We start from the raw sequence: 19,370 nt of genomic DNA on the forward strand, positions 1-19,370 counted from the left end.
TAAGTCATAAATTACATTTTTATGAATTATTACAAGTCAAAATTCCTTAGGACATCCGCAAAAGATATGGTCACATGGCATTGTTTGCAGCGGCGACCGCAATTGCTAGCCTTTCTCTATTTTTTTAAAATAGAATTTCAGAAAGGGTCAAACTACCTTGTTTGAGTAAGAAGCATAATATCCATATGAATGTACTCAGTGTCATGTGTACAAGTATATGTGCTACATCTGTATATAAGCAGTAACCCACTTTTGAACCAATGTGGATGTACAATTCACTTAATTAAAGCATTTCATGTAAAATTTGCATAAAGTATAGATATCAATGTACAACACATCATATTTTATGACTCACATTTAAGCTATCACATTTTTTATGTAAAGAAAAACCGTTCTGAGTTAGCACTACATGAATCACAATTAGGTTATCACTATTTGCATGTAAAGGAAACCAAATATGAGTTAAGTATCATATGAATGAATCACAAACATGTTCTAATAATTGCAACATTAAGCAGTATGCAACTACTTGAAGATTTTTTTCAAAAATGCTCTAACTTTATATTTTCTCTTGTTAATTACCATGTGGGTACGCACAAGCATTCGACATCATAGCGGACCGGGACCACACAAGGGTCTATTATTTTATAACCTGTATGACTAGCCGTACGAATATCCAAAGAGGACGGTTCACAACCGAGAGAGTACTCTCCAATGGCTAGAACTAGAATTAGGATGCACCCTGTAACTTCTGCAGAAGACTTGGATCTACCACCTAGGACGCATTGGTAGTCCTGCCCCCTAACTCCGAGGACTGGGGACCGGGTGAGATGCCTCACTTTCACAAAAACTAGAATGTCTCACGGAGTTTGTACCATCTACCCTCTCCAAGGTAGACCTTAGGTCCAATAACATACATCGTCTTTCAGGTGTACCCATAGCCCTGGGAAACCAGTAACATATACTGTTTTCAGGTATATCCAGTATCCCAGGAAACCAGTAACATATATCATCTTTCAGGTATACCTAGAACCCCTCATTTATTTTATATGTGCATATTTTTTATTCTTGTTTGTTTGGGTCCAGTAACATACACCATATTTTAGGTGTACCCAGAGCCCTGAAAAACCAGTAACATATACCATCTTTTAGGTATACCCAGAATCCCAATAGAAACTGGTAACATATACCGTCTTTCAGGTATACCCAGGATCTAGATTTTTCATTTATGTGAACATATTTTAATTTAGCTTTTATTTTTGTTTCTAAGGTATACGTATCGTACCCCACTGGTTATGCTACAACCTGGTATAACCCAACTTTAACGATTCATAAGTGCTCGTATGACACTATCAACATTTGGCGAAACCACATGTTCCGTTTTGAACCTTTATATAATCATGAACATGCAATGATCTTAAATGTGCAATTATCCATATCATGCGTGGTCCATGGATTGGACATAGTCCTAAAGTTCATATGTGAACCACATAATTAGTTTACTATTGAAACCATTTCCAACATGGCTATTTCTTTTTCTGGCAAAACACAGTGGTAGCATAACATTATTTTCATATGTATGAGATAAAAATTGCATTTTTGCGAGAACATACAAGCACACTCATTCCAATAATCTAATGGCCAGAATAATAAAGTATGCATCCCTCTATCAATTTTAACCAGTTTTCACACATAACCACTACCCGGTTGAGTACATGACAACCCTTAACGAGAATTCGATTCTATAACCAATTCATATATGAGATGAGCATTTTATAATTAGATCCATGGTCAAGACACTTACATGGAAAGGATACATAATCTCATGTGTGCGATGAACAATAGTCAGTGAGACTCGATCTTGCTTAATAAATTTCCAAAGTAAATGCATTTGAACTAACGTCATAATTCTTATATTACCATTCAAGGAAATGATTCATTCACTTGAGCATAAAATAGTAAATGAAACCAACTTGTGAACCTACTCTAGCATTTATTATTTCGCATGAAATGACGGCCAAAACCATTATTTTGAATAAAAATACCTTACTTGGCCATTTACTTATGTTCTTTATTTTTTTTAGGGCATGCACATAAATAAATAAATAAATAAATAAATAAATAAATAAATAAATAAATATATATATATATATATATATATATATATCTATATATATATAGTTTTTGCTTTGCGTATAGACAGGTTGGAAACCAATCATACTCTAACTTGATAATAATTTATTCATCAGCAGGTCTGAACCTGAAATGTCTCAACACCGTGAAACCTTGCATAATATATATATATGTATGTATGTATGTATCTTTAGTTTTTTTTTTTAGAAGACCAGATGGGGTTAGGGCGAACTCCACTAGATAGTATTCAGTAGCACAACTGGGTTTTGAACCTTTAACAACCCACCACCTGAAGATGTGCACGGACAAACCCCACCAACCACACCGGATTAGCTGAAGTGTGGCAGACCAAAATCTGGTCATTTGGGACCGCATTGTCCCAACACCAGTGATTGTGCCCTGGTTGAGAGGCTGGGGAAAAATAACTCCAGCATGTTACACAACATGCTGGGTAACAACACCAAATGCAATTAGAAGCATGGTAGGGAGGATACAATTTTTTTTGTTAACAATAAGACCCCAATTAAAACCTCATGTCCTTATGTATCTGATTATGTGTTTGTAAATCAGATTCACATAATAGTTTTTATTCAACAAACCCATTAGCATGAATGCCAATGCCCAGTCGAATCAACCTGTATGCTTTTTTTTTTTTTAACAACACTACTATTTGACAGTAGTGCATACTCAGGTACAGGACCCAAACCACTTTATATAATTTTGCATCCCTCATCAGGGTGCAAATGTATATAAAGATTATTTTCAGGTGGCTATTAAAACACTTATAAATTCAAAAGTGAACATATTCAGTTACTAAAGTTGCTACACAATATTGGTATATGTCTGTTACAAAAATATTCATGGGTCTGGCGTGAAACACTCATACCCTATTATTCCAAACCTAAATTCAATTGACCACCAAATTTGTATTTTATGTATTTGGTACAGGGTTTGATGGTCTGACCCCCTATGTTTTGTTCATGACCTGATCCAAGCATTTTGCCTGGGTTCAGATCCGTATGCGAGTGTGATCTCACCCCACTATCATCTCTGAATTCTATTATGGTACTAACGTAAGCAACTTAAACAACCGATTACAGTGGAGAAATTCAGTCAGGTTAACTCAACACAATAAACGGAAAACATAACACGCTGGATGGTTCATTATTATTATATTTTTTTTTGACATACAATCATAATTAAGCAATACACAAATAATCAAACTTGGGTTGCCTTGATTAAGGTTCAAATGCATGGAACAATAGATACAGATATTGCTAAATTACTCGAACCTAAATATGTCCCGGACAAAAAAAAATCGCTGCTTATAAAACTTCTCAACTATGTACCACATACATCCTCACACAAAGCAATCATCTATAAGCAAGTATCCAAATAAAAAAATCCAATTTCAAAACTGTTTCCAATAAACAAAATTTGATGCTTATACTATGAATTAAAATTTTATCCCAACCGATTCAGAATTCAAAAGATGAACCAATCAACAAGTATAAGGTTCAAGCCATAAATTTTGAGTTCGGTAATGGTACCACAGTTTGGACAGACCCCAAATCTATTAGTGACCTCAACAAAACAAACAAGTATTTCTTGTCATTAATTTGTTTTCTATTGGGGTTGGACAGACCCGCAACTAGTCACGATTTGCATCGGTGACCACATATATGTATCAAATACATATATTTTATAATTGAATGGTGTCTGAGAAACGCCTAACATGTTGTATGCACATAAAGGTCATGTTGTACCTACATCGACTATGGCTAAAACCATGGCTAGATGTATGCATTTTCATACGTATATTAAAAGGATATGCAACATACGTGTCCTACCGAGCATCAAACACATGCATAGAGATACAAGGCCCCTTACTTGTTGAAGATATGAAGTTCGGAGGTGAACTCGCTTCACCTTCTCACATGCGTCGAATGGTCTCTTGCATCGTTCAGCCCGGAGGTATGCGGCAATGCTTGGCTCATGTCTCTAATGGAGGAGGAATGGCTAGAGGGAGAAAACGGTGGAGAAGCACTGCAATAGTGAAAAATGTGTAGAGAGGAAGAGGCTCTACCCAAAAAGCTCAGTTTTTTGTAACGCCTCATCCCTTTCCATTTTTTTCTTTCTTGAAAACTGCCCTCCACATTCAAGTTTTTTTTGTAACTCCCTCCTCCACCCTTCCCATTTAGTGTATTATAACCCCCCTTCTACCACATTAATTCGAAAATTAGGGTTTTCTTTGACCCCCCCCCCCCCCCCCCCTATTTCAAAAATTGTGGGAAGGAGGCACTTCCTATTTGGACGGTTGGGTTTCCAATAACACCCATCCGTCCCAACTTCTTTCTAAAAAAATTAGATTTTCCTTTTTAAGGACCTCTTAAATGAAGAGTTATGAGCCATTTTTATTTCAAAAATTTTAATAAAAGTTTTCTTTAGCAAAATATCTCGATGCACATGGGGATTTGAACCAGGGTTCTCTTCTCTAAGGGGTAATGAGCCCCACCAGTGCACTATTGCTTATTCTGTTGCACATTCTTGCAACATTAATTGATTTATCTTTTTTTTAATAGTTTGACGAGTTTTACAAAATAACGTTTTTGCAAAACTTATGTAGCACAGGGGGATTCGAACCAGAGTTCTCCTCCCTTAGAGGCAAAAAAACTCACCAATGCGCCGATGTCTACTTCATTACATATCCTTGCAACCTTAATTCCTTTATTTCCTTCTGACGTTTGGTCAGAATCCCAAAAATGACATTTTTGACAAAAAGACACGTCCTCTTTCAAAAATCCATATATATGGCTAATGAGATTTGAACTCAAGTTGCCTCATAACTAGAAAAGACCTCTTGCCATAACACCACTTCATCTCATGTTGCACTATGGGTCTTTATTAATGCTTTTATGTACAAATTTGTTTTTTTTTTTGAATCTCAAATACGAGTTGGATCAAAAATATATTTTAGATCTTCTGAACTTTCTAACTAGATTTTTGAATTTTGATTGAAATTCGACCATATTTGGATCCATTAAGATCCAATTGGATTTGAATTGAGTTTCGGATCCATCCAGGATCCAAATCCATTTGTCATATCCAAATCCAAATATTGGATCCCTTTGATTTTGTTTGGATTCAAGATTCATTTGGATTGACTCTATAACACGTTATCATATTTATTCCAAAGAATTTTTCCCTTTATTTATTTTGAAAATTATCAAAAATTTGCAGGTTTTACACATGCCCACCTCGTAACGATGATGGAGAACAATTTACTGTAGCTGAAAAAATGTCGATATTTCAACCACTTGGGCATGCCTTTGGCAGTTGCCGGTCAAGACTCTTGGAAGATCAAGATCAAGACGCAACACAAATCTATATCTTTTTTAATTGCTCAGCAATTGACCCATACATCGAGTAAGTATATGTAGATGCAACACAAATCTATATCCTTTTATGTTCTATAAGTGCATACATGATTCAGTAATATAAGTATTTGTTAAGTGCAGATGATTTGATCTGGAGTTGTGAAGAGAACTTTCATATCTCACTGATGCAAAAGTACAAAAAGAACACGAAAATAAGTTTGTGGCATGGTTGACAGAGTTGGTAAGGATGATACTTAATTGGTCGTGATCAAAATCATTATTTATGCTTGTAGGTCCGCCATGGTAATGTTAAAGATCAAAGAATAGTGATTTACAAAATAGTTCGACCAAAGTTGTGCAATATTACAACGGGTACATCATAAATGGTTATCGATTCCATATAAAAGACTATGGTGTAAACAAGTCAATGATGAATAGTGGTATGTGTGTCAAGGGTAGCAGCTATGGTGAAAATGAACATGACTACTATGGTGTTATAGAAGAAATAATGGAGTTGACTTACTTAGGCATAAATAACAGGGTAACTTTATTCAGGTGTCATTGGTTTGATCCCACTGCAACAAGAGTCGACAAAGCCTCAAGCATTGTAGAGGTGAATCATAAATCAAGATTTAAAACATATGAACCATTCATATTAGCCTCGCAAGTTCAACGAGTTTACTATACTTCATATCCGAGTACAAAGAAGTCAGATAGAAATGAATGGTAGGCAGTTTGCAAGGTAAAGTCCAAACTATACCCCGAGTATGATCAGTTACAAGAAGACAAGTTAACTAAAGAGAGTGATTACTATCAATCAGATGATATGTATGACTTCTCTTATAGTCACGATGTCGCACATGGTATGCATGTCATATCTCCATTGGTCGATAAAACATTCATGGAAGAATGTGATCCAAATGATATACCAAGTAGATGGGCGGCCAATGAAGAAGAGGAGGAGGAGAAAGAAGAAGAATATGAAAGTCAAACAAGTGATGAGGAAGAATTCTCGAGCTAGTGAAATAAATCTTGTAATACATACCTCTATTTGATGTGAATGTATTGAAATGTATTGCATGACATTTTTTATTCTTTGATTATGTATCTTCGATACATATAGAGTTATGATTTGAATGTATTGTAACGTGTTTGAATGATTTGAATGTATTACAATATTTGATGTGAATGATTTGAATTATTTGAATGTATTGCAATGGTTTGAATGATTTGAAGGTATTGCAATGTTTGAATATATTGCATGACATTTTTTAATCTTTGATTATGTATCTTCGATACGTATAGAGTTATGATTTGAATGTATTGTAACGGGTTTGAATGATATGAATGTATTATAATATTTGATGTGAATGATTTGAACTATTTGAATGTATTGAAATGGTTTGAATGATTTGAAGGTATTGCAATGTTTGAATGTATTACATGACATTTTTTATTCTTTGATTATGTATATTTGATACGTATAGAGTTATGATTTGAATATATTATAACGTGTTTAAATGATTTGAATGTATTGCAATATTTGATGTGAATTATTTGAATATATTGAAATGTATTGCAATGGTTTGAATGATTTAAAGGTATTATAATGTTTGAATGTATTGCATGACGTTTTTTATTTGTTAGAATATGCTTTATGGAGGTTATAGTGGTTGATCACCCAGTGGTAACCAGACTCAACCTTTATCTTCACGGGCTGCTTTGGTAGGTCTATCATTTAACTAATTGTATACTTGATTAGTTTAAATATGCATTGTGTGAATTTCTAACTTATTTTTCTACATATGATGTTTCGCTTGCACATGACCCACCTATACCAGCTGTTCATACAAGTCACGAGACAACGCTGAATGCATGGTCTTCTCAGTCTGACACAAGAAGACTCATTCAAATAGTGTATATCGATAATCGACCATAAGTATTTCATTTTCACTTATCCTAACTTATCTTATAAATATTGTATATTGATAGTTAGTGTGTACCAATTCATATGCAGCGTGAGGTTCGAGCCACAAGAACTAATATGAGAGATTAGGCATTCACTAGTTCAACATCTAGCAGGACCGATCGCTCAATGAAAAGAGTACCCGAAGGAGGTGTTGGACAGATTGTGGTCCTCATTCATGGTATACAATTGTTTCTCATAGTTAATGTGTTTCATATTTAATTTTTTGTTATAGACATGTCTACTAACTTTCTGAAAGTATTTGTAGTCTTCGAATCGCTTCACGACTATGATAGAGGAGCAGAATGCAAGGAAAGTATGGCAGAAGGTGGCTGCCAGTCGATTTTCAGACATATTGCACAATATGAAGATTGCAGCAAGAAAAGCATCTGGCGGGATAGATAATCCACTGCAGTGGAAGGGCCATTGACCTCCTACTATCAGGTCAGATGTTTGGGATGCAATATGCGATAAGTGGGCGGGGCATGAATTTTGAAACTGCTCAGCGAAGGCTGCATAAAACCGAACGAAGATGCCCAATGCCCATCTACACACAAGATGAATCTAGGACTTTTGGGAGCCGACTGAAGAAAATGGTAACTCATCAATATATATTGTCAATTTTATAAGTATTGTTGCATACCTGTTAAATATTGTTTTTATTATTTAACTTGGTAGGAAGCAGAAAAATGAGGCATTGTGCCATACAAAGCTGTGTTTGTTGAAACACATAAATGTAAGACCACGAGAGAGTTCATATCAGAGAAGGCAAGAACGACAACGATATGTATTTATTGTATTAATAAATATTATAATATACAAGTTATCATAAATATTGTAATTCTTAATTATTAATCTATACTGTAATCATTATTTTGTAGGAGTCATATGAGCAACAGATGGTAGAGCGATATGGCGATGACTCCACTCAGCATCCATCTTTTGATCCTGCAGCATGGGTGACTGCAACAAGTGAACCCAAAATGGGTCGTGTGTTCGGGTTTGAGAGTAATATGAATACCTCACCAGTCGTTGCCTCCTTCAGTCACGACTTACAGAGTTCTCCCGCCAGCATCAACTTCAAGCATCCGACTGACCCGCCTAATTCTTGGGATGGTGTCCACCAGCTTGTTAAGGACACAATGCATGACTATTTACATGAAGCAATTTTCGACATTGTCCGTAATGAGTTGTGCATCTTTTTTTGGGACAGGAAAACTTCGTCTGCAGGTGCCTCTCAGGTATAAAAGTTTCATGTGATTTGTTTTATGTTGTTAGATTTCAAGCTAGTATATGCATGATTAGAACACATATTTGCATGATTGAATCATTATGAATTTTTTATGTCAGCCTTAGAACACATCTGAATTCTCTTAATATCCTTCACTTTATTGCTAGCTAGATTATGTGTAATTCACTCATGTTACTTTAATTGCCTTAACTTAGGTGCATTGCATATAATTTATTTCATTATATTTTGTTTATCAATACTAACCTTTCTTTTCTCTTGTAGGATGCTGGAGATAATCAGCATAAAGGAGTTGAAGAGGCAGATCGAGAGAATGAAGAAGATGACATACAAAATCTTGGCAATGATTAGATTCATGTGTTGAATTTGTTGTACCTTCTTGTTGTTTCAAAAGAAAATCTTTGTAAATGTTTACTTGTAAATAATTAGAACTTGGCGAGGATTATAGTGGATCGATAAATTGTTTTAGTTATAAATTGTTTTAGTTGCTTTTTATATGTATTTTTATGTGTACTATATTGTTTATACATATGAAATATAAATTATACAGGAAATATAAATTGTATCACGAGAATTTTTTCTCGATATTTATGTTTTAAATATTTTTTTTTAATTTTTTTTTATTGTTTGCAACGGATTAGCGATGTGTATTATCCATCGCTATTTACTATCGGCGTCCAATTTAGCGACAGATTAGGGACGAATATTTATCCATCGCAAAAGTGAATCGGCCGATGTTTTTGCTACGAATTTTAATTCATTGCTAAACCAAATCTCTGCATATTAACGACAACCTTGCGACGAATCATGGCATTCGCTAATTCATCACAAATTAGCGACGAAACTTACGACAAATAGTTTTCATCGCTAATTAGCGACTAGAATTTTGCGATGAAAGTTATATGTCGCTAAACCGACGCTAATCCGTCGCTAAATTGTTTAGCGATGGATTGATGTCGTCGCTAATCCACAGATTTCTTGTAGTGCCTGGGTTCGATGATCCCCGGTTGTTGGTTCGGCGCCCTGAGTTGCGACGACATCGACGAAGGCAACGACGAGGAGGATTTGGAGAGGAGAAAGGATGGGGGAGGAGGGAAGAGAGAGAGATCGTGCCCTAAATGGGCCTTTTTATATCCTGAATTAGCGATGGATTAGAAATAGAAAATTTTTGTCGCGACATCCGTCGCTAATTTATGACAGATTAGTGAAAAAAACTTTTCATCGCTAATCTATGCCTAATTTACGATAAATTTTGAGAGGATTTTTTCATCGCTAATCTGTCGCTAAGTAGCAACAGATTTTGCGACGAAATTTTTCCGTTGCTAATTCTGTAACTAATTTCAATTTTTATGGATGACTAGTTTTCTCTAGCTAATCCGTCGCAAATTTGCGGCAGATTATTTCTGTCGCAAATTTTCATCGCTAATGAAGGTTTTTCTTGTAGTGCATGGTTATGAATTAGAGCAAGTTTGAATGCTTAAAGGAGTTGTTTATGCTTCCAAACAAAAGAGGGAGTACTTTTCCCTGCTCCTTACAACTCCCTCTAACACGGGTTCCCAAACAGAGCCTTAGGATTTGGTTGTTGGTAGTGGTCATATGAGCCTCTTTTGATAGATGCTTCAGGGTAAGCGTTACAACTAAATGCTGGAATATTACAATGACATTCTAATCTGCGGTGGAGAGCACTCACTCACAGCCATATGAAATATCATTCAAAGTCACGAAAAATAAAAAATATCACTTATTTTAAATATATTGTGAGGTATTATTATGATCATTTTACTTTTTTTTCTATTTACTTGCTTTCTTGATAAATTTCAAAAACAAAATTTCTCAATTTTCTGCAGCATTTTCTTTGTGAGTAATTACTCCGGCCAGGGGATGGCATGCTTTCAGTGGTATATGAAAAGTTCCTATATGTACGTACGAATGCAAATGGGTCAGAGCTCTGATCACCTGGATCCGAACCGGATCCAAGCAAGGTTGCCAGTTCTCGATATATAGATCTGATTCGGAATCGGAACGGACATGGTCAGTTCTATTTGTATCTGGGTCGAAACAGATAAACAAATGTCATCAGATCCAAGTTGAAATTGGGCTTGCCCCGATATGTTATCTTTGATGTCTTGAAAATCAACGGTTGTAATTGTATTAAGCTGATCCAGTACCATGGGCACCTGTATCCTACCCACATCTAGAAAACCACCGTGAGATCACAGTCAGGATGCCAGCTGAATTGTGGCTTCTACTAACTAAGCGAAGTGGGTGTACTATTTGGTGGGCAAGAGGGTCATGGGTAGGAATGTAAACGGGTTGGATTTAGCAATTACCAAGTCTGACCTAATCGGATCTGACATAATCAGATTCAGAGTCAGATGGGATGAGACAAAACCGAATCCAAATCCGACTAGCTTAAAAATCGAATCCGGATCTGACCTGGCCTTGGTATACCACCTCAAGCTGAGTCACTGGGTCTAGTAAAGTTTGAACCAACCCTATCATGGACATTGTACAAGAAAAATGGTACCGGGCTGCCTGTGGTCGGAGGCTATCTGACCCAATTTAATAGGCGCTCAATGGGCTGTGTCAAGATGGCCTAGTCCAGCCCACTTTTTGGGCAAGCTTAATTGGTCTGTTGACAATCACAGGCCAATCAATCTCGGTGGCATGACCCATTTAATATGGATTCAAAGGGCTTGACCCTGACCCACCCAGAAACCAGCTTGATAAGTCATGAGTCCGCCCTGAACTCGACAAGAGCCGGATTGGGCGATCAGACCCTATCGGGCCTCGGGTCAGCCCTGCCTGATGTCCAACCCCGGTACTAACTACCAGATGAAGATAGGGAAACTTTGTTTTGTCTGGAGGCGAATAACCAAAAGGGAAACATCATTTTCACCCGTTAACAAGTTGGAAAAACAAGTCTTGAAATAACGTGCAAATGGATTGGGTTCAGTTAGAGATCTGATCCAAAGAAGAGAAATGAAATATTTTCCTTTCTGTGGAACAGGACATACTTGTTTGAACTAGACTTTCAGCAAACCATTTGGCTGGAGTTTATGTCTAAACAAACGATGGTACTGTGTCACCAACTAAACCCCATCTATTTTCTAACAAATTATCCAATGCTTCATTATCCAACACAAGCACAATTTCTTAGTTCATTTAGCTTAAAACTTGCTTTAGATTACAATATTTTAATGTTTAGATCTTTTTTAAATAACAAAAAAAAAAATCCAAAATGCATCAAAATTTCATAATATAAACTTTGAGTTTTATGTAGAAACAACTCGATCTAAAACACGTTATTGACAAATAAACAATAAATTGGTTCAATTTAGTAGATAACAAACTTCATCTATGACTTTTTAGTAGACAGTATGGTACTATCATTAGTGGCAATATTTACCCATTTAGGCACCATTATCTTTTTTTGAGAATCATAATACACTGACCATGAAAATTTGAATAACAGCAAAGCAAACTTTAATAGGTCAGGACTTGAGGTATGTCAGGACTTGAGGTATGTAATGGCAGATTCAGACCAAAGTCGAGAAATTACAGAGGAACTTGTGGTACTTCTAAAGAATGATATCTACAACTTCAGAGGTTAGGACTCAAGTTATGTAATGTCAGTTTCAGACCAGAGTCTGAAGACTCTGAACTCAACCACAGCTCCTGCTATAACCATTCAATCTGCAGATGGTGAAATCTGTACCTGGATCCAGTAATCAAAGCACACTTGATAATATAATCAACACCCAACCTAAGGCTCCCAACCTGTTGGGGAATGAGTGACACCATATTGGTGACCTTCCATTGACATTCTCATACTACTAACTCTGTGTAACATAGCCCACTCAACATGAATACATATCCAGGTCCAGACTTGGGATTCCACTTTGATATGAATCAAAAACATAAGAATTACAATCATGTGATCTAGTTGACTTACTGAATAAACGGAAAGGGAGGTGCAAAAATTGAGGCTGCTTACGTAAAGTAGAAAATTACTTCATACATTCTGTGTGGTAGAAGGTGGCTGGATGTTTAGTGAAATTTTGAATGTCAGAGGATTAACTGACCAATTGCCAGTTGGCCACTCCCAAATAAACACTCTTTCTACAACTCTATCACTCGCACACTTGTAACTCTGTAATCACTGTTGTAATTTCATTGCTTGATTGCCAATGTGAAAGGCCAGAGACGTTGGCAATACGATTCCATGGTAGTTAACTCAATTTGAGGTCATCTACATCGACTCAGTGGCCTCCTGCTTAATTGGCAATAGTTGGGAGGAAAGAGATGTTCATCAGAGCAGAAAGATCAATCAACTTGCATGACTGAGGAGTCATGATGGGCTTGGCGAACAAATTGGCCTTTCACTCTTGGCCGTTGTTCTGCAAGTAGTTTCCTGCTTTGGTATCGAACCTGCAAAAACAATTTGGTCATTTCTCAGACTACCAATAGAATGATGCTATTGCAATATGATCAAGAAAGCAAAAGGATGATATTTTAAGGTGATCAAATAACAAAAACTGAACTGAATTTAGCCGCTCACCTTCTTCTCAAAGCACCTCTCTTTCCTTTTCAGTCTAAATTTGTTCAGAGCCGCCTCTCTCTGTGCTGAGAGATTATATTCCACCATTCCAACCCCATTGTTACCAAACTGTTCCTCATTACCACTTTTTGTTGTGGCTTCTGTGACATTTGCTGTACTTACATTTCCATTGTTTGCATTCGAAACAGTCCCAGAAGGGGTGAGGTTATAATATTTAATGACACCATTGCATAGGCTGCTTCCACTTTGGCATGAAGAAGAAGCAAGCCCATGATCTTCATTAACTCCCAAGTTATTCTCCGGCGTGATTGAGACTTGTTCAAGTGGCTTAGCATCACAGTTATCTAAGTGATAGCAATGCCCAGAGTTGCTCTGTCTCAGTGACTGATCAGATTGTGGGGTTGAACTTTTATGAATGGTTTCCTGCTTGCATGTAGTAATTGGACTCCAAAATGGACCTTGTGCATAAAATGCAGGTTGTAGAATGGTGCCATATTCAGAGCTTAAACCATCAAAATTTAAGTTTCTTCCAACAGGCAGCGACACAGGTATAATGCCAAGATGTGAGCAGGGAACTGCTTCCTCAGGCATAGTTGCACTACTTGGATAAGCACCTTTGGAATGTGAGTGTGCATCCTCTTTTCTACTATCTGGTGAAACCTCATTCCAATTTAGAGTATTACATTTAATTGTCCTTGGTGAAAATACGACTCCCGGAGTTACACTTTGTTTACTTTCTGTTGGTGCACGAGAGTAATTCTCACCTTCTTTAGGCTCTGGACTGAAACAAGATGTGGGAACAGTATGTGGAATAATCCTGTTACTGTACCTGCATGAGTTAAAGACCACTTATAAGTCCCCAGTCAAAGGCGCCATAGTGTATGATGGAAATAACCGAATCTATGATATACATGAATAGCGCAAATAAACTTTATATCAGAAAGCTGTGTATAGCTCAAATGACCTGATATCCATGTATGAGTATGTTAAAAATGTTTGTACTATTACTGTCATAAAATAGTCATCAAGGAAAAGTGATGAAAAATTAAATGAGGATACTTAATGGGTTCATTGTAATTTCCAAAATTAGTATCTCAGCTTGACAAAATTGACAGAATGCTCCATTTGGTAAAAAAACTAAAAAATTTATAGTGGCCAGGATACTTAAAATGGAAATTTGAACTAAGAAATAGAAATCCATACTGAATTATCTACAGTCACAACCAAAACATAACTCCCCTATAACAATTTCAAAACCATACTTCACCAAGTAATTGTGAGGCAAACAGCTACATTTAAGCCACTAGAAAGAGTGGGCTCAGAAATTTTTTGTTGTGTTAAACCTACCATTCAATGAAGCAACCTCCAAGCTTGAGAATGACCCAAAGAATCTAAAAGGACTAAAGTTTTCAAAAAGCTCTACTGCTAGAGTCATCTTACACTAATGACTGACTGCAAGGTAAAGCATAGTTTGCCAGAATTGAGAGAGAATGTAATACAAGTTTCTTAAATATTTAGTACTCCTATTAGTAGATTTTGAGATGAGTTTCATACTAGTGCCAGGTATTGATCTTCTTGATACATGATACATTAGAGTGTTCCATGTAACGATGCAACTATGAGTTAACAATGGCAGATTGGCACATGCAGTTGTCAATGGATGTGTAAAATGTTTGTTCACCAATGTGGTTGACATTGACTACATACATAAGCTAAACCAGAGAGAAAGTCCATGCTATCCATTTGACATTGTAACATTCTTGATCTGATATAACAATAATCCAATTGAATCAATTCCAGATTTGAGTCTTGGATTGTACAAAACACCAGAATAAAGACTAGCAATGCTTAATCCGATTCATGGATCAGCATTGTTTTTTGCAGCATGAATGCATATAGTTCCTTATAGTAATTCAGGTTTAGGATGCCGGCAACCATTTTTTCAAATTTAGAACAAGGCTTAGCCTCAACCTGTAGAGAACAATGAACAGGAAATAGAAATGAACAAAAGAAATACAGGATGAGCACATCTCCCAAAAGAATAGAAAAGTTAATTGTCATTTATGTAAAAAAACATAGCTTTCACGCTTGAAGAAAAAACAAGGAAAATGAACTTGTCATAGTTTAATCATGACACTGCCCAAACCTAAAACTTCTTATCTACTTCCATTCCATTTCAGTCGAACCCAGTCGTTCCAATCAACAATCTTTCTGTCGAACATTTCTCAAGTTACAATAGGCAGATATACTTCCTGAATAAATATTTAAAAATAATGGTAATATTATTAAGCTTACTCAGACCAAAACCAAACTCAATTATTTAAAATTTGACAGTCAGATATTAACTGTCAACAATAAAATCAATAGAATTTTGACAAACTTAAGGCTCTGTTTGGGAGCCAGAGATGGGAGAGGAGATGGTATTTAATGAGGGTGTAATTAATACCACCTACCTGCACAGGTGTTTGGAAACCCTGTTTTGAGAGACGAGAATGGTGTTGAGAGTGGAGATGGGCTATTTTCAACTACATCTTCACAAGGATGATGTTGACAACTCCAGCCTCATGTCCCATTTTCATCTCCACTCCCACCACTCCTCTCATCTCCTCTCCAACACCGGCTCCCAAACAAAGCCTAAATGGTTTTGGAAAAATTTATACCATTCTTATAAAGAAAAATGATCTATAGTTCTAAAATTTTCATCTTTCAATGGAATGCTCAACCATAATCTTCTTAGCTTCATATGACTATTAATGCAATTTCTAGTGTTTGTGGGAATCCTGTTTCAAATTGCAGTTAGCAAAATGGCAGCCATATCCACCTGTCCACAGGAATACTCCATTACAAGTAAAGATGCAATCTTCTCATTCAATTTCGGCAAAAATAATGACTGTGCAAGTTTGAATTCCATGAGACCTGCCCCCAGCTTGCAAATAAAAAACACAAGAAAAGAAAGAAGAACAAACTGTTCACGAATAGAAATGCAATCTCCGTATATCTTTTATGGACACATCACTTCCATCACATGCTACTATTGATAGTAAGATGCTATACAACAGAACAAAACACTAACCATTCATCCTATCAAAGGAAAAGAACTAAAATCCATTTATCTCATATAATAACAGATAAGACTAATACTATCAAAGCTCCTTACAAGAATCATAGGCAAAAAGAGCAGAAAACCTGTAAATAGTTAGTTTATAAATTATATGAAAATCATGAACTCATGATGCCTGTTTGAAATTATTGTGGTAGCATCTCACCTTAAAAATGGAGAAGCATTAGAATGGTTTAACATGTGCTTTTCCTCTATCCCTTGTTTAATATAGCCATTGAGTTGTGGTCTCCTCAAGGAAAGGTCACATGGTGGAAAACATTCAAAATTGGACGCATTATCCTTGGGAATGGAGGTCTCTTCTGAATCATTATAGTTCTCATGCATGACATTGATGCCTTCATTCTGTGCATAATTGCGTAGTGATCGCTCCCCAATTTGCCAAAGAAAGTCGATGGCTTCTTTAGGAGGACTATGCCATTCAGAATTGCATTGGTTAGACTCACCATTTGTGAGAGAAACCTTTCTGCAGGTTGCTATTCCAACGTTTTCCTCCATAAGCAAATGCCCTGCATGTGCGTGGGCTTCCTGCAGATGCATCTTAGTCATTGAATTAACTGCTTGACTGCTCAGTTTTGTGTCTGTTGTTTGCGTTATCAAATAATCTGCCAAAAAAATATATCATTCATGAGCCACAGCTTTGTAAGTGGATGAACTATGATTCAAACAAAACAAGTTAACATATAACATGCACCTTGTGCATCATTCTCTCTCAGCAAGCAACTTCCATTCTCTTTTGTGCCATATTCATATTTATGTGGCTCTGAGTGTACTTGTGGGAGGGGGAAAACCTTTGTCGTGCGCATATTTATGCTTTCAGCTTCCATCTCTGGCTTTGTGCAAGAGCTCTGTAATGAACACAATGCAAACAATATTAAATATTCTGAAAGGTTTATCTTTTCTTAAAATAAAACAGTCTTATAAGTCTCATCGTAACACATCTATGAAGAACAAAAGGGAAGATAGTTCAGTTAGTGCTCCATCATCAGAATTGTGTATCCAAAACAATAAACTAATTATTTTCTGCAAAATTCATAGCCGTGATGTTATGATCTTTTATCCACCACACTGCATATTGATAAAAAAAACATCTCACTAGTTACCAACAACTGTAAAAAACTATATGGAACACTCACTTGGGTATCACTCCCTTTCTCACTGTTTTCCTCTTTCTTATGGACAGAAACCACATAATCACTTGAAGGATTGCTTGCAGAATTATTGTCAGACACAACTTCAAATCTATGCTCTGCAGGATTTCGATTTTGGCATCCGCTCACACCATCATTTGTCTAAGGCCATTAAAAACAGGGGAAATAAAAATAAGCAACCAACAACATTATCGGGAAGCAAAAACAAGCCGCAAGGAAACCACTGAATTACAGACACAAGGTGTGAGATGACGTACAGAGCGCCTTCTCCAGACATGTTGCCACAAATTCTTTAATTCATTTTTCCTGATGGGCTTCACAAGAAAGTCGGCAGCACCTTTCAACATGCATTTGAAGACAATATTGATTGAATCATGAGAAGACATCACTGCAAGGAGTTCCCAGATGGAAAGAACAAGTTTTACATCAGCAATTAAGTGCAATGAAAACTTTAGGTACGAAAAATGGGCTTTATGACAAACTCGAACTTACTGATTACAGGGATATTTTTGCAGATTGGATGCCCCGCGATCATGGTAAGAAGGTCAAAGCCAGAGAGTGATGGCAACGACACTTCAGTCAAGACCAAATCGAAATTATGGGGTTTCTCCTTGAGTACCTCCCATGCCTTTTCCCCGTCTTGAACCGCAGAAACTGCTCAAATCCGAACATAAAACCCAATCACATCTCAATATCTACGCATAACACATTTTTCCTCAAAAAAGGACTTCACCAATTAATATATGCTTTTTGTGTACATGGATACACAGTAAAACATGGTAAGCACAAATATTTTTCTCCAAAATGTAAGCAAAGAGAAACATGGTAACATAGAACATACAAAGCCACCATTTCTAAAAATAAAAACGACAGCATTGATATGCTTAAAACTCTTAAGAATACCCTCACAGCCAATTGTTCCAGAGAAACAATTTATGTATCTCAGTCGAAAGAACGCACCCTAAAGCAAATCACCAAAGAACAAATATCGAAGAAACAGAAACACACCTTTGTAACTGCATTTCCTCAGAAGCGCGGCGATGATCTGCCTCGTCGAATCGTCGAACTCGACAAGCAAAACCCTCACGAGCATCCTGGGAAGGAACTTCTCCCACCTCACCAACATCTCCTTCTCCCTCACCTCCTCCCCTTTTGCATCCACAACTACCTCCAAATCCTCCCAACTCACCACCAATTCTCCCATCAAATCAATCCACCCCTCCCAACCAAACAAACAGACAAGAAAAAATCTCACCACCCCAAAAACCTTCAAAATCCCCCTACCCAAGTTCACCAACCAAAATTTACCCAAGATCACCAACCAAAAATCGCAGCACAAATCGCAGCACCTCAAATTGATTGAAGAATCCCAGCACCCCACATCTCTTTCTCTCTCTAGAAAATATCCAAATATCTTGAACTGGGTGTGAATCGTGATCGTCAAGATATTATTGAAACACCTTTAACCAACTTTAAAATAAATATGAAAAAGCAGGATTTGATTATTGGTTTTCTGGCGTACCAAACCCACCCACTGCGATTCTCTGTCCGTTTCTGTGGTGGGGAGGCGAAAAATATCTGCCCTGCAAATCTTCCACGTCAGCAAGATATCACTGGGACCCACCTCACACGGCCCACCGATCGTGACGTGGCGGGTACTGCCTCCACTAGTTACGATATTTTCGTTGGTTTCGGCAGAACACCCCCAAAAGATCCGCTGGCGAGGAGCCATGGACGTGACGACACGTGTCCTACATGATTTCTAGTACTAGATATTTTGCCTTAAAGTGCCATGTCATCGATTCTGATACGTGT

General features: G+C 36.8%; 1 protein-coding gene across 1 annotated transcript; it reads right to left on the bottom strand.

The window, feature by feature from the left end:
- Positions 1-12,448: 12,448 nt before the first annotated feature.
- LOC149840083 (two-component response regulator-like APRR5) lies at positions 12,449-19,098 on the bottom strand. The gene is made up of 8 exons (XM_090003031.1): positions 18,564-19,098; positions 18,048-18,209; positions 17,813-17,943; positions 17,541-17,696; positions 17,099-17,252; positions 16,553-17,009; positions 13,287-14,115; positions 12,449-13,156 (listed from the first exon to the last, which is right to left on the bottom strand). Exons 1-8 carry the CDS (start codon positions 18,757-18,759, stop codon positions 13,052-13,054), a joined length of 2,190 nt encoding a protein of 729 aa, XP_089859157.1. The 5' UTR covers positions 18,760-19,098; the 3' UTR covers positions 12,449-13,051.
- Between the last annotated feature and the right edge of the window lie 272 nt (positions 19,099-19,370).

This window comes from Nuphar pumila, chromosome 4 (assembly GCF_984573655.1).
Source record: "Nuphar pumila chromosome 4, dmNupPumi1.hap1.1, whole genome shotgun sequence".
In the NCBI taxonomy this organism is placed as follows: domain Eukaryota; kingdom Viridiplantae; phylum Streptophyta; class Magnoliopsida; order Nymphaeales; family Nymphaeaceae; genus Nuphar; species Nuphar pumila.

Bases quoted from the DNA above. Each gene is read 5' to 3' on its own strand.
- LOC149840083 (XM_090003031.1), bottom strand. From the start codon at position 18,759: ATGGGAGAATTGGTGGTGAGTTGGGAGGATTTGGAGGTAGTTGTGGAT. The intron at 18,210-18,563 runs GTGTGTTTCTGT...GGATTTGAGCAG, and splicing joins GAGGAAATGCAGTTACAAAG to TTTCTGCGGTTCAAGACGGG. The intron at 13,157-13,286 runs GTGAGCGGCTAA...TTGTTTTTGCAG, and splicing joins AGAGGTGCTTTGAGAAGAAG to GTTCGATACCAAAGCAGGAA.